Source organism: Colletotrichum fructicola, assembly GCF_000319635.2.
Source record: "Colletotrichum fructicola Nara gc5 chromosome Unknown KSG_Nara_v1_contig01, whole genome shotgun sequence".
In the NCBI taxonomy this organism is placed as follows: domain Eukaryota; kingdom Fungi; phylum Ascomycota; class Sordariomycetes; order Glomerellales; family Glomerellaceae; genus Colletotrichum; species Colletotrichum fructicola.
The window spans coordinates 165,079-183,833 of NW_027094051.1; the positions used below are offsets into that span (position 1 = coordinate 165,079).

At 56.2% G+C, this 18,755-nt stretch overlaps 7 protein-coding genes across 7 annotated transcripts; 4 read left to right on the forward strand and 3 right to left on the reverse strand.

The window, feature by feature from the left end:
• Positions 1–10: 10 nt before the first annotated feature.
• Positions 11–1,979, forward strand: CGGC5_v000045 (putative MFS-type transporter; the record flags this gene model as incomplete). Its single annotated transcript, XM_032023225.1, has 4 exons — positions 11–386; positions 481–650; positions 706–1,303; positions 1,357–1,979. 4 exons carry the CDS (start codon positions 11–13, stop codon positions 1,977–1,979), a joined length of 1,767 nt encoding a protein of 588 aa, XP_031880001.1.
• Positions 1,980–2,837: 858 nt separating this feature from the next.
• Positions 2,838–3,809, reverse strand: eglD-4 (putative endo-beta-1,4-glucanase D; the record flags this gene model as incomplete). The annotated part of the gene is made up of 1 exon (XM_032023226.1): positions 2,838–3,809. One exon carries the CDS (start codon positions 3,807–3,809, stop codon positions 2,838–2,840), a length of 972 nt encoding a protein of 323 aa, XP_031879895.1.
• Positions 3,810–7,473: 3,664 nt separating this feature from the next.
• Positions 7,474–7,923, forward strand: CGGC5_v000047 (Cytochrome c oxidase-assembly factor cox-23; the record flags this gene model as incomplete). The annotated part of the gene is made up of 4 exons (XM_032023227.1): positions 7,474–7,556; positions 7,614–7,721; positions 7,790–7,817; positions 7,876–7,923. 4 exons carry the CDS (start codon positions 7,474–7,476, stop codon positions 7,921–7,923), a joined length of 267 nt encoding a protein of 88 aa, XP_031879897.1.
• A 481-nt stretch (positions 7,924–8,404) lies between these two features.
• Positions 8,405–11,756, forward strand: CGGC5_v000048 (uncharacterized protein; the record flags this gene model as incomplete). Its single annotated transcript, XM_032023228.1, has 8 exons — positions 8,405–8,539; positions 8,603–8,887; positions 8,942–9,022; positions 9,075–9,164; positions 9,214–9,569; positions 9,623–10,752; positions 10,808–10,926; positions 10,977–11,756. 8 exons carry the CDS (start codon positions 8,405–8,407, stop codon positions 11,754–11,756), a joined length of 2,976 nt encoding a protein of 991 aa, XP_031879896.1.
• Positions 11,757–12,041: 285 nt separating this feature from the next.
• On the reverse strand, positions 12,042–12,748 carry CGGC5_v000049 (uncharacterized protein; the record flags this gene model as incomplete). The annotated part of the gene is made up of 3 exons (XM_032023229.1): positions 12,042–12,346; positions 12,403–12,541; positions 12,611–12,748. 3 exons carry the CDS (start codon positions 12,746–12,748, stop codon positions 12,042–12,044), a joined length of 582 nt encoding a protein of 193 aa, XP_031879899.1.
• A 455-nt stretch (positions 12,749–13,203) lies between these two features.
• Positions 13,204–14,597, forward strand: PGGT1B (Geranylgeranyl transferase type-1 subunit beta; the record flags this gene model as incomplete). Its single annotated transcript, XM_032023230.1, has 3 exons — positions 13,204–13,906; positions 13,965–14,278; positions 14,328–14,597. 3 exons carry the CDS (start codon positions 13,204–13,206, stop codon positions 14,595–14,597), a joined length of 1,287 nt encoding a protein of 428 aa, XP_031879898.1.
• A 299-nt stretch (positions 14,598–14,896) lies between these two features.
• On the reverse strand, positions 14,897–17,955 carry ppk16 (Serine/threonine-protein kinase ppk16; the record flags this gene model as incomplete). The annotated part of the gene is made up of 6 exons (XM_066150622.1): positions 14,897–16,101; positions 16,228–17,265; positions 17,321–17,468; positions 17,536–17,653; positions 17,720–17,748; positions 17,908–17,955. 6 exons carry the CDS (start codon positions 17,953–17,955, stop codon positions 14,897–14,899), a joined length of 2,586 nt encoding a protein of 861 aa, XP_066009613.1.
• Between the last annotated feature and the right edge of the window lie 800 nt (positions 17,956–18,755).

Here is an 18,755-nt window from a genome sequence, read left to right on the forward strand (position 1 = left end):
GACAGACGCGATGCCTGCGACCGACACAACAAAGCTGCCGCTCGAAGGCGGTCCAGCGTACGGTTTGGGTGAGGTCGACAGGCAGGGCGCAACGAGCCCCATGCTCCGCGGCCTTGATGGCTTGTCGCTCTACGAGAAAAAATGCGTGCTGATCAATCGCGAGATCGACTCGCAGGGCATGGGTAAATATCAGTGGTACATCTGGGGTCTCTGCGGCTTCGGATACATGCTTGATTTGCTATGGGCGCAGGCATTCGGATTGGTCCTGAAGCCTTTGCAACAAGAGATGGGTTTTGGGGACGGTCAGTCTGGGAACATTGCGACGAGCTTCAACGCTGGGTTGACTGCCGGCGCATTCGTTTGGGGATTCTTGGCGGATATCATCGGTATGACGATCTCGGCACATTCCTAACTCGAAAGGTCCTTGATCTGGAGATTGCCCGGGAACCTTCATGTGGCAGTTGAACTTACCTCTGCCAGGTCGCACATGGGCCTTCAACTTGACCTGCCTCATCGCATCGATATTTGGGCTCTGCCTGGGCGCGTCTAACAACTACAACACGTTTCTCGTATTGACGGCTTTCGTCGGTGTAGGGGTGGGAGGCAACATTCCAATCGACACTACCATCACTCTAGAGTTCATTCCCCAGGTTGGTCAACTCACCAAAAGATCGAGTATTTACGGTCCTCTGACACATTGATCAGAACAGGCGCTTTTTGCTGGCTTGTCTGTCCATATTTCAACCGATCGGTGTGATTGTCTGCAGCGCCGTCGCTTTTGGCTTCATCCCCGTATTCTCATGCTCTCCCAACTTTTCCCAGATCGACGAGGGACCGCTCCTGTCATGCAACAACGTCGCGCCCGGAACAAAGTGCTGCGCGCGGGTCGACAACATGGGCTGGCGATATCTCCTCTTCACACTCGGCGGCATCACGCTTTTCGTATTCGTCCTCCGATTCTTCGTCTTCAAGTTTCAAGAAACGCCAAAGTATCTAATCTATCGTGGTCACGACGCCAGAGCGATCCAGACCTTGGAGCACATGGCTCACGTCAACGGAAAGCGTTGCGGCCTGACGCTGGAGATGTTCCATTCCTTAGAGTCAGACGAGAACGACGGTTCTGTTGGGAGCACTTCATCTGCACTGGGCGGTGGTGCGAAGCAGACGGAGAAGAAGTGGCCCGAAAAGGTGAAGCTTGAGCTTGGCCGATACAAGATGTTGTTTGACGGATTTCCCATGATCCGGCTGACCGTATTGGTGTGGCTGACGTACATTATGGACTTTTGGGGGTTCACCGTGGCTGGTAAGGACATTTTGAAGTTTGCAGCAGAAACTGAGACTAACTCCTTCTCATAGGACATTACTTGCCTAGTATTCTGGCTTTGAAGAACGGCAAGGCGCATGTCAGTCTCTCGGCCACCTACGCTGCGTACATCTACACGTACGCCCCAGGGATCGTCGGTGTCCTGCTGGGTGCTTTAATGTACCATGTCCCAGCCATTGGGAGGAAGTGGACAATGGTGATCTCATCCGCTCTGATGGGGATTTCAATCATTCTGTTCTCAACTGTCGATACACGCGCAAAGAACGAAGGCTTGTTCGCGATGGAATACTTCTTCCAGTCCATGTTCAACGCCGTGCTCTACGGTTGGACTCCCGAGGCGTTCCCGGCCCCGGTCCGTGGCACGGCCTGCGGGGTTGCGGGGTTCTGGGGCCGATTGTTCGGTATTGTCAGTCCCCTCATTGCACAGCACCTGTACGGGCAGCCCGGCGAAAACGGCGGAGATGGAAACATCAACGGCGTTTTGTATCTGGCCGGCGGTGTCATGCTAGGCTGTGTCATTAGTACAGCACTGCTTCCGAACGAGATGATGGAGACTAAGGATGAGCGTTCTTTTGCTGGAGGAGAGTCCAGTTGGGCTGAATCGCAGATCGAGAGCCAGGGGAAGAACCAGACCTACCAAGATGACCCTAGGTGACGGGTTCTGAGAATTATATCGATTTCTACTCAATAATCAAACGTTTCTGCGCTGCAATGACTCGTGCTACAAATGAAACTACGCTGTACGGACATAGGCCTTTAGGTTTTTCTGCCCGCTGACATTGTGTATGCCGTCCGAAGTGGGAGATCTACGAAAGCTTTGACATTGTTGCGAAAACGATCTTGCCAAGACAATTTATTGCACGCTCAATATGATCCACTGCCACGATTAATATGTGCTATATCTTGACTCAATATCAAGCCAGGTGGAGCTTATTGCGACATCCACGCGGCCCACGGTAAGAACTAGCATCAAACTGCGACGGCAATTGTTGACTTAATATAAGACGACCAATGAGCTCATTACCGATTGGGGGCATCATTCGGCGAAGGACCGATGGAAACATCCAACCGACGGCGGACTGCTCCGACCTGCAAATGCGAAAGCCTCGCTTGTTTCGTGAAAAAGGAGTAAGTCATAAACCTTTGCAACAGGTTTACCATATTTGCCCTGTTGCCAGGGCACAATCACAGTTGTGCAAACATCAAGTACACTTCAGAAGTCACGTTTGAGATCACGATTGGAGCGCTTAAATCATGGTATATGCAGGCTTAATGCTATACAAGGTACTATGTACAGGAATGCAGAATGTTTGAGACCGAGTTCAAAGGTGAACTCGAGACTCGGATACCGTGCACCGGGCAGGACGCAGTAAGCCTGGATTGCACATCTGGTGTCTGGTGTAAAAGTGAAACTCCTTCCCACAGTTCATTTGAGACCCAAAGGTGCTCAGAGAACTGCTTACTCTAATTACTCTCAACAACTCCCATCTCTCCTCTCATCAGCGTCAAGCGCTTAGTGAGCAGAGCGGCGAGCCTTGCGGGCAGCGCGGCGGCGCTTGCAGCCGGCGGAAGGGGCCTTGGAGGGGGTGGCAGCGGGAGCAGAGGTAGCGGCCGGGGCAGAGGTGGCGGGAGCAGCAGAGCTGACCTGGGTAGCCAGGGTGGTGGGGGCGGCAGCAGCAGAGGTGGCGGCGGCCTTGGAGGTGGCAGCGGGAGCAGCGCTGGTGGCGGGGGTAGAGCCAGAGCCGGAGCCGGCGCCGCCGGTCCAGACCTCAGGGCCGGGGGCCTTGTAGCTGGAGGCGTCGTCGTTGTAGAGGTTGAAGTGGATGCCGCTGTCGGTGTACTTGTAGCCGGTCTGGAAGTCGAAGTTCTCGGGGGGAACGTCGGAGCCGGATCCAGAGACCTCGATCTGGACGCAAGAGGGGTAGAACTGGGCACCACGGGCCGAGTTGGTGTCGTAGGTGGTGTCGGACTCGTGGAGAGCGATGATCTCGTGGCGGAGGAGGTACTTGCCGGGTTTCAGGGAGGCGGGGATGGTGACCTCGCCGGACTTGCCCTTGTTGGCGATGAGGGTGTCGACGGGCCACTTACCGTTGGCGTACTTCTCCTCGGCGATCTTGGTCCAGATGGCGCCAGTGCCGTCACCCTCGGTGTACTCGGCAATGTAGGTGTTGAGGGGACCCTTGTGGGAGCCATCGATGATGTCGTCGCCGCGGGTGTTGTGGTACCACTCGAAGACGACGGACTTGCCAGCCTCGACGGGGGCGAAGCCGGTCTTGGCGGAGGGGTCGGCGTTGCAGACAATGTCCTTGGAGGTGATGTCCTTAACGGGGTTGTTGTTGGGGGGGCTGCGGATGAAGGACTCGAGGCCGGACTTGCCATCGACCTGGATCTCGGCGCCGTCGGACCAGAGGGCGTAGACACGGGCGTGGGCGGCAGCCTGGCCGGTGAGGGCAGCAAGAGCAGCGGCGGTGTAAGAGAAGCGCATCTTGACGGTTGTTTTGGTTTCTTGACGAAAGTCTCAAAAAAGGTGTAGAGTTGGAGTGAAGAAGTGAAAGTTGATTTGCGAGGTTGTGCTTAGTGAGCGTGGTTGAACGTCTAGTTCGAAATGAGTGTATGGCACAGCCAACAAGAGAGAGACCTGAGTACAAGGAATGAGAGAATGACACCAGTTGTGATGATGGAGAAAAGAGAGAGACGAGAAAGAGAGCGTGCGTGGGATGGAAGACTTTTATAACGCGTTGATGAGGTTGTGTGTGTAAGTCAACGGATCCCCTTTCCCTTCTGGGCTACATCTCCTACGTCCATAGCCCATCTCTACCGTCCCTCCCCCTCTTGCATCTCAATCTCGAATCATCCAAGCCCATCTCCGGTGGCAGACCCATCTCACCGCACTAAGTCGACATAGGCAACCAATGTGTAGGGGCACATCTGGACTCCCTCCCCATCGCGCGGCTAGAGCTGGCGATTCCGTCAGTGCCCAGACTTGCCAGGGCCCCTGACTCCCTGAGGGTCGAACAGCACATCCAGCGCCTCCAGTTCACAGTAAAGTGCAATGTGGACTCGTGGAGGGTATGGGGACGTCCTAGAGAGGAAGGGCGCCAGCGCTGTGATGGAGACAGTCGTCTCATCCGCTTCCCCTGCCAAGGCTGCAGGAAAGCTGCAGGACGCTCTGAAGGAGATGAGGCTGATGGAGCCATCTGGTGGGCTAACCAGTCTTTGGCGTCTGTCAGATCCATGCTAGTCGGCGGCAGCCGAGGGTAGGGCGTGGTTGATTTCATTAATGAAGCCGTTGCGATTAAAGTGAGGATGCGGATATGAAACGAACAAACAGGGTGATGGTGGATCGCGCCGTGGCCCCCTGCAGCGGCGCGGCTAACCCAAACAACCTTCTTGGGCCATGGGTTTCCCGGGGTTTGTACGTGTGGGAGCCGAATGGACGACTCAAAGTTGGGACGAAGATTGAAAACCCTGGTTATTGACAGCAGGGATAGACCCCCGGGTGAATCCCGAATAGCTCGCTTGAGAGAAACATGTTGGAACAAGATGAAGTGCGCCCGTTCCTCTGGTTGGCTGCCAACACTTGAATGGCTTGTCAAGGAGGGGGAAAGTAGAGTAAAAGGAAGCAGATAATCGCCCAGTTTCAGGTCGTTCATGCAAGACGCAACGCTAACATTGTGGTCATCACCAGTCAGCCAGATAGATAGATCACAGCCTTGGCCCTGGAGTTCGGTACTGGACTGACAGGCTTGGAACTCCAAATGTCTATCTTTATCACAGACTCGTGGTCTCAGAAGTCTCAACCTGTAAAACAACGCTCACTTGAGCGTATCATTGATATGTAGGGACGCGTTTCGCCCTTCAGTTGCGGTGTTCACCATCTTTTTACTTTCCTCCAATCGTATGCGTTCCGCGATGGAGGCCAGCAGGAAGGCCGCCGCCAGCAGGGGAGGGGTGAAAAAGGGGAACGCAGCAAAATGAGGACGAAATTGAGCAACGGGAAGTGCGTCGGGGCCGGACGCATTGTCCGGGTGCGAGCGGGCGAATGAGCCTCGGGGCCTCTTGTTGATCTGAGCCGACAATATTGAACTGTGAAGATGTCGATGAGATTGATGAAGTCCCCATTTGTGTTACTTTACGCATGCTTAGTTGTCAGGCCGCATCGACTATGGTTCATTCCATGTGAGCCGTTTAAAGATGGTAGAACCCTGATGGGAGATGGAGACGACGGTCAACATGGACGACTCGATGGCCATCTTGGTACCCGTTGCAATAACACGATATTGGGGCGGTGTCGTTCCACGATCGCATGTCGCATGATCTTCATCTTGGTTGCATCCAGATTGCACCCATTGCCAAAATTGCCCTAGATTGACAAGTCCACCCGAATGGTGCGGCGAAGTGTCTGGCAGCCCGCCCCAACTGTCGTCGGTACCGCACAAGCTGAACACCAAGAGGCGGCACGGTAGTAATTGTGTGTTTGTCTGCGACGAAGGCTGGGCGTTGGTCAGGTCTGAGTGCTGACCGCCCCCCCAGAGGGCCGTCGAAGGAACCGAGGCGACCTGATCCTTCGCCCCCTTCCGAGGAGGATTGCAAGCGAAGAGACTAGCGTACGAAATACGGATACGTAGCTGCGGCACAGCCTGTGGGGGGCGCGTGAAGGGCAGAAGTTCTTCTAAATTTGACGCTAGTAAAGGGGAGAGAATGTCGAAGAAGGGGGCCAGGCTTTAGCAAGCACTTGCTCGCTAACACGGTGGGCCAGAGAGTAAAAACCAACTTGGCTTCGGGGCGACGGGGGCGGCATAGAAAGGCCTCATTTCGCAAGAACCTGGCAGATCCATCATCCGTCGATCCGATGGTGTAAATGCTTGCTAAGACGGGCAGAACAAGCGTGCAATCTCTGCTCCGCGCCCACCGCTCACAGCCCGCTTCATGTCCGCTGCGGCGGTGAGAGTGCGGATAGGATGCAATTGTTGGAAGTTGGACGTGAATTGTGACGGTGGCTGCTGCTGAGATTTTGCCTCTCCTATCCTATCCCGGCGGACCGGGTTGGCGAGCCTGGAGCCCGTGGTTTCCGACTGCTGACGAATACGAGTGCTACTGGGTAAGGCTTCGGGGGCCAGGCGTGGTCTCGTTGCTGTGATGTTAAGCGCTGGCAACTTGTAAACGCTCTATTTCCTGCAGGTCCGAATGCAAGTGAGTTGCAAGTGAGTTTGAATGTCGTGGGTGATTGAGTGACGATCTCTTGTCGTCAAGAACCAACACCAGCGGGAGGGTTTGCGTCTAAGACACTGGGGGTTGTCAGCAAATGACAGCAGCTCTTGAATCGTAATTGTGCCAGATTAGCGATGATTGGGCCTCTGAAAAAGAAGACGGTGTCTCTCCCATACAGATGCTCTCCACTGTTCGGACCTTGGCACCGACTTGCCGATGCCAAGCACGCGTGGTGTGTATGGGGGCATGTACAGAAGTGAAATGAGTGGTTTTTGTACAGAGTAATCAAACATGGAAGACAGGACGTCAAAAGAGAGTTGGATGGCGTTCGTTTAAACACCATGCAAAAGAGAGGATCTGACATCGATATCCCCTTTTTACCTTAAATGTAGAGTTAAGACAGATGGAAACTTTATTGAGGACAAACTCTGAATTTGTCGGCAAAATCGGCCAGGACGGCACCTTTATCCGCTTCTCCTCGGACTGGAGGGAACCTGGGAGTTGGTCGGCTGCAGTTGTCCGTTGTCGAGTTTGGGGGGAACCTGTAGCGTGCGTGCGCTGTAACCGTAGCGAGCATCCGTCAATCATAGCGGCGGATCTTAAGGAGGCTTGTGTCCACAGCTGCTCGCTGCCCTGCCCTGTGCTGTGCTGTGCTGTGCAGCCTGTTGGGTTCGCTCGCTTGGCCGTGCGGGGAACTTTTCCTTCCTCTGCTGAAAAAGCTCTTATCTTATCAGTGAACGTCTTATCTTATCATATTACAGGCCCGTGCTCAATCGTTACGTCGTCGCATCGCAACAGCATCAACTTTTGCTGCCGCAGTTCAAGCCGCGATCGCAAGAGCGTAGCAACGACCACCGACGTGCTGTGACTCACTCCTCCGACCCGATTTGACTGAATCTACGGCGTCTCTTGCGACCCAGAGCGAACCGACTGTGACAATGTCGTCCTCAGATGACACATCAAAGGCCGTCGTCGAAAAGGTCGACGAGGGTTTCAAGGAGAGCAGCCGCAAGTTCGATGCGTAAGACTGTTGCACAGTCCATGCTCCAATGCAAGCTGGCTAACTCTGGCGGGATAGCAAGGATAAGAGCGAATACTTCGATCCATGCCAGGAGTTTGCCCAGAAGAGCATCAGGTGCTTGCACCGCAACGGGGGCGACCGCTCCATGTGCGGCGACTACTTCCAGTACGGCCTTCTCTGATCCCCGCTCTGCGTTGACTACAGTGATCCAATATGCTGACATTCCTTCTCAGAGCGTATAGGGATTGCAAAAAAGCCTGGGTTTGTGCTATCCAACCGCCTTTCCCGTCAACCGAGACCGAGACTGACAGGACAAAAGTTCGAGAAGAAGAAGGAAGAACGCAAGAAGAACGGAGCATGGTGGTGATTATAAACATGATTGATTATATCCGGGTACCCCTTGAAATTGTTAAGGGTGTTGCTCTGCGATGGCGGCCATCCCCCGCTCAAGACCTGGCAGGCACGGGATATTGTACACTATGTAACAAATATGCATGCATGGGACGGAGTCATGATGATGTACGAGTAATATGGTCACGCGGAACAAAATTCAACTCCCAAGTGTCAAAGGACGGCCTGGGTCTCGTGGTTGCGCGGCCATCAGAAGACCCGAAAGGTGGCGCATCGGGATCGGGACCAGCCCGCCAGGACAGTTCCCCGGACCCGGACGCGGACACGCGGCGGGCATCCGGCCTCCCCGTCTGGGACCGCAGAGGTGTTCGGCTTAATATTCACCCGAAGGACCAATCACACCCTGCATCCCACATCCCTTAGCTTCCGCTGCACCTTCTGTGCACAGTGCCCCTCCAAAGCCAATTCTGCCCCGCCATCCGATCAGAAGCATCACCATGTCCTGGAATCGGCCTCAGCTGAAGAGCGGCGTCGATCTGCAGCTGCAGACCGCCTTCAACGACGGACAATGGGCCAACGTCATCCGTCTCGCCGAGAAGCGATTCCGGACCTTCAACGACCCCTACTATGAGGTTTGACCCTCTCACACTCACCCACCGCATAGGTCTGGAAACCGCAGCTGAACACCAACGCAGGTCGTGAAAATCGTCGCAGAGAGCCATCTAGAGTCGCCCCTTGAAAAGGCTGCGCCTCTGATTACCCTGCAGAAGCTAGTCAAGGATGCAACCGCCGTGAGAGATGCCGACTCGCTTGAGTTGTTGGAATGGGCGTCCGAGGGACTGCTTGAGGACCATGAGTTTTCTGAAACCTTTGGGCCCCTGAAGCTGCGTTACGTGAAGGCCAACCCGAAGGACAAGAACGGCGGAACGAGGTGTTTGGAGTCATGTCTGCTGCACTGGGACCTCGTCAGCGCGCAACAAGTGAGTCTTGAGGGTTTGCGACAGCTGCTCACTCGATCTAATTCACTCAAATAGATTGCAGCCATTCTAGACAGGTCATTTCCTTCGGAGCGCAGCTTCATGTTCTGGAATATTGCCGTCACGCATCTGCTAGCGGTAAGATTTGCCATCTCTTCATTGATTCGCGACAGCTCTGACAGGAATGTAGATCAGCGATCAATGTCCGGCTGGAAAAAAGCAGCTCTACGGCATGCTCGCCCTTAAGCAGATGCAGCGCGCGGCGCAGTTTGCAGAGCAGGTAATGATTCCGTCCTAATGCGGCAATCAGCGACTGACTTCATTCACAGCATAGTGGCGCGGAGAAGAACGGCAACGTCCCTGATCGAGCCATCAAGACTGAAGAGGAGATCCTCCTTTTCTATCGCATCATGGAGGCTCATGCATCGGATGCCGAGTGGGATGCCGCCCTCAAGGGCCCTACGCTCAACCCCGTATACCAACTCAAGTCAGGCCGCAAGGACCTGTTTCTCCAGACAATTGAAGTTTTTGAGCGAAAGGAGAAGTGGAAGACAGTATACGACCTTTGCAAGGTGTGCCTGTCAATGACCGACGACAAGGGGCAGCTGAGTCTGTTGGCATGCGACTGGGCTGTGTGGAAGAAGTTCCTTAATGCTGCGGGCAGGATAGGAGAGTCTGCGCAAGAGTATGAACTATCGTTACTTGCTTGTGCTGAACCGAAGCTGACACCACACGCAGAGTCTCTACCGAGGTGTCCTCGCTCATCGATCGTTTCCTTGCACAGGAAAACATACGATCTATTTACAAGCGCAACATCTACCTGGCTAGGGTAGAAGCCGCCTTTCAATTCGCGCAGCCTAACTCGGCCACTGATGGAAATTCCAGCGAGTTCGAGCAGCTATGCCGCTACATTGACGTTGAATCCGTATCACCCGCCTGCTTCGAAGATGTCAAGGGTTTCGCCGAACGCCTTTCGCCCCAGGAGATCAAGGAGCTCGCCTACGAGTATGTACCACGCTTGGCAAAGGAAACTGAAGACGCTTCGAAGTCAGCAGCTGTACGAACGCTGGCTTTCAAACTGCAGTATCTCGGCCTGTCCTCATCAAAGACGATTGTCCCTGTTCCCAACGACGACCCGAAGAAGGCAAATGACTGGAAGTGCATAGTCTGCTCTACTTCCAATAAGTCATCATCCTGCACCGCCTGCTTGAAGACGCTTCTGGAGTCGGCGCTCTCTCTGTACTCCTCCCTCATCAACTCCTCCGAAATCAGCCAAACGCTGGACTGCATACCAGAACTCGCCATCCTGGCGGCCACTTGCCTCGTCAGGCTGAGCGGCATGCATGAGCGCGGCATCGATAACCCCACTTCCCTCTCCAAGACTAGCCGACAAGATCGCCTCCTCCAAGCGGCCCTCATCATCGAGGATCAGCTCACCAGAACCCCAAAGCACACCAGGCTAACACTCGTGCTGGTTCGCATCTACCTCGTCCTCGGCTGTGCGTCGCGGGCGAGAGAGGTTTGGGACACGGCGGACGTGAAGCGCACAATCATTGACTCCCTCGGCCCGTACTTCTTCGACCGCCTGTCGACCGTCGCCCCGACGCTGGTCCTGCCGCCCAACAGCCCCGGAAGGGCCCTGATGCAAGGGCTGAAGGCTCACTACCAGACATCCCTGAAGCTGAGAATGCCCAGGAGACTGGCCGATGCCTTCGACTCGGAGAGCTACACTGCGATCCTCGACATTCCCGGCTACATTGAGCGTCTGCGTAGAAGCTGTACCCTCGTTATGGGGTACGTGGAGGAGTCGAGAGCTGGGCGAGCCCTGGATGTTCGCAGCGATTCCATCTTTGACGAGCCTGCGGTTGGTAAGGAATATCTACCTCTTAATTGCAGCTTCATGACACTAACACATGGGGACAGAGGAGATTGTCGACGAGACCGTCCTAAGAGACATTATCGACTACGGATCCGTGCCTAACCTGGAATCATCGACCAGCAGGCCAATCTGGGACGTCCTGCGCCTCGGGCCCGATCCATCGGTAAGCATCCTCTCTCCATCACCCAAGTCCACATACTCACTTCCATACAGAACATCCGCTCCCACCTCGCCCTCAGCGCAGAGTCCTTCTTCGACCTCCTATCATACAAGGCCCCGTCCTCGTACAAGGTCACCAACGCCGCGCAAGCCGCCGCCGCAGAACAGACCTACATCCTCGAGTCCCTGCAACGCCTCAACACCTCCATGAGCAGGTTCCTCCACGCCCGCGGCACGCACCTCACCCAGCAGGAGGAAATGTACTACGACATCATCTCCCTCCTCACCTCCCTGATCGCCCTCGCCGTCTCCGCCAGCCGCACCCCGCCGCCTCCGGAGCTGCTCTCCAGCATCGCCTCCGCCGTCAAATCCGGCCTGGACGTCCTCCGCGCGCAGGCCCTTGCCGGGACGGCGGATGAGTCCCAGGTGCTGCTGATGCTCGGCTCCCTCCACGGCCTCTTCGTGCTCCGCGACGCCGCCGCGGCCGTGAAGCTCGCGACGTCGTACATCGTGGCGTTCAACGAGCGCGAGAAGGAGCGGGACCGCTCCGGACAGAGCAACATCCCCAAGGACGTGATGGCGCATGTGAAGACGCTGGAGGCAGCGGCGGCCACGGCGTTGAAGGAGGGCAAGGCGCGCGTGGCGTTCTTGAAGAAGGAGAGCGATTCTTTGGGCGCGCGCCTGGGGAGGTGGACCTTTGAGGCTGAGGACGGCGACAAGCTGGCTCAGCAGATCCGCGAGGTCGCCGGCGGACACGTCGGCGTGTGGACGCAAAAGGTCGCCGACAGCTGGCGGACGAATGTCAAGGGATGGGAGATGGTGCAGTGGGAGTGAAGAGCTTCGCTGCAGCGCTGAGATATTCGTAGTCTTGCCCCTTCCTCTAGGCACAAGCGATGAGACATTTGGAGATCCATACCCGACCTTGTATAGATATAAAAGAGCGGCAGTGTATCACAAAAAAGCAAAGGAGTTCAAAAGAATTGTCATGCATGCTACCCGTCTCTTTACAATCAAGTGCTTGCTCGCTTGGTATATCCCTTTCCGTGATGCCTTCGTCCAACTCCACTGATGCATGTGATTCTTCCACAATACCTCCCGCGGCAACGTCCGTCTGCCTCTTTAGAACGCACCCGGGTGCGCCGCCTCCTGCTTCCTGGCCTTCTCCCTCGCAATTGCCTCCTGCTCCTCGCGAAGCGTGATCCAGACCCAGAACCAGCTCACCATCTCGAGAAAGGCGAAGGTCAGGAAGACGCGGTTCTTGAGGCCGTCGCCGCCCCAGGTCGAGGGGGTATAGTTCGGGTTGTGGGCGTGGGCGTTGGGGTGGGCGAAGCGGGCGCCGCGGGCGTTGGCGTAGAGGGGCGAGGACGGGCCGAAGACGAAGGTGTAGACGACGAAGACGAGGGACATGAAGAGGCGGGCGGGAGCTGGAGTGGTACAGTTAGCTGGCTGAGTGATCGGAAGGAGGTTTCGCAAAACGTACCCTGCGTTCCCCAGTGGAAGTCGACCCAGATCTCTTCGGGCATGCTCAGGGTGACGAGGTCGCTGATTCCCAGCATCCCAAGGACGGCGGCGAGGAAAGCCAGGGCGGGAGACTTGTTCTCGAAGCTACGGGCATGGGGCTACAAATTTCTCAAGTCAGTCAAACAACGCATTCATAGCCAGAGAAAGGGGACGGCGGGGGGATTTACCATGCCCATGGCCTCGCCCAGCACGTAGACCAAGGCCTGGTCCGCGATGGTGGCCGGGTTCGTCAGGAAGAAGAAGGCGAGGGTGACGTGGAATAGGGAGAGCGAGGTGATGATGGTCTTTGCCGAAATGAGCGCCATGGTGTCTGATTTTATCTGGACGGTCGTTCGTCCAGGTTGAGGGTCAGAATGAGTGTTGCGACGGAGAGAGGAGGAAGAAGAAGCAGCTTGGTAAAGGGGGTTCCAGTCGGCGGCGCGTGGGACAAAAAGTCGGCCAAGCAAGCATCCCGTCATGTGTCTTATCGACGTGGATGTGCGAGCTAATCCTGCACCTGCGAGGCTTATCGACGCGCAGCTTCCCATTCGCCTGCCACAGCTTACAGCTGGGCGAGGCTTCCAGTGGTGCAGCTTCCCTGCTAGCGCCTGGAGCTAAGGGACTTTGAGAGCTGAGATGGGGTGGGGGCGGGGTCCTGTAGGTGCCGTCGGTATCCCGGACTGGCATGTTTTGGTCGTGGCACTTTTGGGGATGGGAATGCTGAATGCTCCATCATCTCCAACCACGAACCTCAATTCGTTGTACATCGCAACCATATGAGATGGCAGCCGACTCCGCGATCCCGCTCGAAAAAGAGCGCCACATCAAATACTGGCAACGCTGCCACAAGACCTTCCTCCCGCATCAGTACACCAGCTCCGACAGCACCCGCCTCGCCCTGATCTTCTTCATCCTCGCCGCCCTCGACATCCTCTCCCCGTCCTCCTCCGACAGACACCTCCTCACCGCAGAGGACCGCGCCGCCGCGCGCAACTTCGTGCTGGGCCTGCAGCACCCCGCCGGCGGCTTCTGCGGCTCCCCGACGCACGCCCTGCCCAAGGACGTCTGCGCCGGCTGGGACTTTGAAAAGGGCGCCCCGAAGCCGCGGCACGCGAGCTCTGCGAACATCGCCGCGACGTACTTTGCGCTGCTGATCTTCGCCATCGTCGCGGATGGGCAGGAGGGCGCGAAGAGCGCGTACGCCGGCGTCGACAGGGTCAAGACGCTGCGGTGGCTGCGGAGGCTGCAGAGAGCTGATGGCAGCTTTGGGGAGCTCGTGCTGGATGACGGGCGGATCGAGGGCGGGAGGGATATGCGACTTTGCTATCTTGCGGCGGCAACGCGGTGGATGTTGAGGGGAGATATGAAGGAGGGGGACGCGGATTGGGTCGAGGACATTGACGTCGACGCGATGGTCGGGCATATTCGACGCAGCCAGACGTACGACGGCGGGCTTGCCGAGAGCTCACAGCTTGAATCGCACGGTACGTTGTACCCTATGATGGATGTTTGGCTGGCGGTGGGCTGACTTGGGATGTGCAGCTGGATACGCTTACTGCGCCGTGAGCGCGCTCTACCTCCTCGACCGCCCCCCGTCGCAGGGAGCGACCGCGCACCGAAGTGCAACCGTCGTGAAGGGCCTCGCTGACGTGGAGCTGCTGGTCAAGTTCCTCGTCTACCGCCAGTTTGACTACTTTGAAAAGGACGAAGATGAGGAGGATGATCCCAACTTTGTCCTGCCCGACACGCTGGGACAGCTTACGCTGGACGAGAACACTCGGTTCGTGGGCTTCAACGGACGGTGTAACAAGGTCGCGGATACGTGTTACTGCTGGTGGGTTGGAGGAACACTGCAGGTAAGAGGACGCCAGGATGGAGTCAGTGAACATTACTAAGAAAATGCAGATGTTGGGCCACGTTGATCTCATCGACGAGGTCCCCTCGCGCCGCTTCCTCATGGGCAAGACACAACATCTGATCGGTGGATTTTCAAAGTACCCAGGAGGACCGCCTGACATCTACCATGGATACCTAGGTCTGGCCGCGCTGGCGACCATGGGAGACTCTACACTCAAACCCTTTGATGCGTCATTATGCGCAACCAATGAGACGGTTGAGAAGATCGTAGCTGCTAGGCAAGGCCTGGATGAGGCTGCCAAGGCAAGAACAGCGTAGTAGACTTACTAAACGGAAGACATGGCATTTCACGAGACATGTGGCGTTGGCTTGAATCCTTCTTTTCAATTGCAAAAGCATCAGCACCCTCTGTTTAGTACAAGGTATCCTCTCTAAGTATGGTACATGGCGCCGAGGGGGAAATATACAGAAAATAACAATAAGAGAGAGCTTTTGCCTCGGCCCATTCCATTTGGGCCTGTATAGTGGTAGTCGCAACAAAGCAAAATTCCAGACTGGTATTTTTTCAAAAGTGCGCTTGAGAAAGGTAAACAAATAATAATAGGGGATTTCTTGGTTCATGTCGGGATCGTCGGAGGGATCGCCGTCTGAGGAGTGATGGGAGTAATGGGGGTTTTGGGCGTTTTCGGGGGCACGTCATCTGATGACTTTGACCCGGCCTGACTTTGCGAAGGTATCTCGATCGGAGTCTCGCCTTCCTCATAGATTCGCTCTTCGATGCGTTCCCCAGGCCCACCGACAACGGGGCTGAAGGCATCCACTTCCTCAACCTCTTCCTCGGCCTCCTCGCCCTCTTCCTCTTCCTGAATCGGTGCTTCGCCAGACCTGCGTCCCATTCCGGATGCGCTTGCGCTTCTTGAGTGGCTGGAACTTGTGCTTCTGGTGGTGCTGCCGCTGGCGTTCGCTCCGCCAAAGGCCAACATGGGGCCCTTGAAGATGTTTCGCTTGCGCTTGGCGAACAAAATCCCACCTCCCTGAGCGAATGGATTTGGCGAGCCCGGAGCTTGCATTCCCGCTGAGGCGGACGGCATGCCCTCGTTGAAGAGGGCAAGAGGAGCTGGAGGACCGGGCCCTCGTACGAGACGAATGTTGGAGGGGAACGCTGTGGATGTTGGAGTGGCCGGCAGAACCTTCACAGAAGAATGATGGGGTGACTGTCCGCGCCCTAATGTGTTCTTGGTTGATACAGAGCCGTTTGAGCTCGTCGACGAAGCTTTGGAGTGAGAGTGGTGATGATGAGGCATAGAACGTATGGATGAAACGGATGAAGACGTGGATTTGCGGCCCCGCAGTCCTGCCGAGGAGCGACGCATAGTCGATCGAGGTGTCATGGGAGATGGAGATAATGATTGTCGTTTGTACGACGTCGTGATACGCGAGGGATAGTGTCCAGGCGTAACGGTGCTAGTTGATGCTGGGCTGCTGCTAAAGTTGCCAGACCCTCTCTGTCCAGGCAGCGCCTTATTTGCATGACCGTTGGCTACTACACCACGAGGAAGTCCGGCCTTCGCCTGTGCTACAGCGCCGTCGGCAGTCGGCTGCCGACTCGTCTGAGGCCGCGGGCTCGTATCCTTGGAGTGCTTGCTAATGCCACCGGTACCGCCGTTCTTATCGACCAGATTCGGCGTGGAGTGGCTACCCCGCTTGTTCGCATGTCTACCCCTACGAGTGTTCTCAAAGAACCAGTGCGTCCAGTTCTTCCAGTGCGCAATGATGGCTTGAGAAGGCTTCTTTCGAACCTTTTGCTGCTCGGCAGGTCGCTCTGGCGTTCCGTTAGCCGCCAAAGCCTCCGACGTGGTCACGAGGTGAAGGGTCGAACCCCGAGATCTCGCGCTCCGGATGTGCCCTTCTTTAGGGGGCGGCACCGGGCGACGATTTCTAGACGTACTGGCAGACCGAATGGAGTCCTTGTCGATGGGAGGCGGAGGTTCCTCTGTGTTTGGACTTCCATTCTCCTTGGTGTGCTCTGGAAGACCTGGCAGGTCATTGAAGTCAGAGTAATGTGCGCTTCTTCTTTCTGAGCGGCCCCTGGTTCTTGGCGTAATGGGCGCGTCTTCGAGTCTGATGAAACGATTCGTCAGTCCACCATCCTCGTCAACTTCCTGAAGAACAGGCGCAATTCGGTCGAGCCTGCTAGACGCAGCGGATAGGCGGCGCAAACTCCTGTTCTCCGCTTCTCGTTCGCGACGTTTTCTCTCCCTTCTGCGCACTTTCCGCTCCTCCTTCTCGATAAGCAAGGTCCACCAGCCAGCCAGAGCGTCGCATCGTTGAGCGAGAACACTCTCGATTACCGAATCGATGTCGACGCCTGCGCTACGCATGCGCTGCAGGGTTTCCTTCTCCAAAACGGTCGCGAATGGCGGCGGCCTCGTAAGCTTGAGAATTGCGTGCTGAGCCGGAGCATGCTCGGCAAGAAAAGGGTTCGACAGGATTTCCGGAAGCGAGGGTCTGAGCAATGGCCGTTTCGATAGGAGCGACTTGATCAAAGGTATCGCAGCCAAGGGCAGATGCTCGGGGAACTTTGGCTCCTCGCTAAGAATTTTCGTCCGTGTGACGTTGTCGTCGTCATCGTCGAAGGGCAGCTCTCCGCAAAGCAAGGCGTATAAAATGACTCCGAGGCTCCAAACATCGACCTTTTCTCCCGCGTACTTCTCGCCCTTGAGCATCTCGGGAGCCGAGTAGCAAATCGTGCCGCAAAACGTCTGCAAGTGATTGGACTTGCCCTCGTACTCTCTCGTAAAGCCGAAATCCACCAGCTTAACATTCTCGTGTTTATCGAACAGGATGTTCTCGAGCTTCAGGTCGCGGTGGACGCATGATTGCTGGTGTACGTAGGAGACGGCGCCCACGAGCTGGGCAAAGATCTTTTGGACTTTGTGAACAGGCAGCGGGCCATGCTCAAGGAGATAGTTGTAGAGTTCATCGCCTGCAACAGTTTGGTAAGTGTTCTTGCATCTTCGTAAGACCGAATGCAAACCTACCAGCGCAGTATTCCAACACAAGCCAGACCAAGTTTTCGGTAACTATGACTTCGTAGAGTCGGGCGATGTGAGGATGGACGAATTGTCGGTGGTGGTGGATTTCACGGGCGAGGTTCGAATCGCCCTTGTTCGCAGATTTAAGGACGACCTACGCAGGTCATATCAGTAACGGCAGCTTCGGATATCGCCCCATCCAGATAAATGTAGTGGCGTACCTTGGAGCCATTGGTAAGCTTGTGGGTGGCCAAGTAGACTTTGCCGAAGGAGCCTTTTCCAATCAGGCGGCCGAGGGTGTAGTTGCCGACAGAGCTTAGATCCTTGTTGGCAAACTCGCTGGGAGAGAAGTTGTTGGTTAGTACAAAGCAGCATCATGGGGAGGAAGTCTTGGTCAAGACTTACTCAAGAAGCTCCTGGTACGAGCGAGCAAGCTAGCATGGCATTAGCATTACTGATCCCAAGTGGTTGTCAATGTAGATGTGTCGCAGAGCGATCGAATGCTCTGCTCAGGGGCTCGTCATGGGCTGATCGGTGGTCGAGGACAGAGGCGCGAGCATGGGAGAAGGGTATAGGGACAGGAGGCAACGCACCTTGGCCTTTCGACCCAGGGCCTCGGCATTCCCTCTATTCGCCTGCATCCCTCCGTCTGGCGATGACTGTCAGGTCAAGGCCGACCGAAGCGAAGCTCGGCGTGGTCGGCGGTCTCGGGCAGGACGGAGAACAACTCGGGGTCGGGGTCTGGTCCGGTCGGCGTGAAGGGGGACGATGAGGACGGGCGTCTCGTGGGCGAATAGCGGCGCGCAACAGGAGCAAGGTGCATGCAACAGCGTGGCGATGCAAAGAGGAGGTGATGTCGAGCAGGATACGCGTCGAGAAAGGGCCAGTCGCAGGGGGTGTGGAGGTGCAATTGAAGCTGTCGTCGGGAACAGTTCAGGATCGTCGGTCGTGACTGTGGGACGTGACGAATGGCTGGGGGGAGAGCACTGTGAGGTTTACCTCAGGTAGTGTCGAGGTGCTGCTAACGTAAAGGTGCAGGTAGGTAAGTAGGTAGGTACCTTCGCCTTGCGTTGGTGGCAGCCCGTCTGCTGCATTCACGAATGGACCCGGTCACCGCAGTGGGGACGGGAGGTCGGAGAACGTGCTGTCAGTCCAGTCAACTTGCGTCCCCGTCAGCTAAGGCGAGGCGGACAGGGACCAGGTGTCACAGGTACTTTGTACCTCAGCTCTTGTGCTCCGTCACTCGGTCGCAGTACATAGTAGAGAGTAGAGGCCCAGGTGGGAAAAGGGTGCAAGGTCCAAGGTGGTGAGCCGCCACTTGCCGCCTGCAGTGGAAGGGGGAAACACCACAGTCATTTGTGAGATTTTCAGTGGCCGGCAATGGACAGGCCCGTCAGAATCCCAGTACCATGATCCGCAGCAGTCTGGGTGGTCTGGGGAA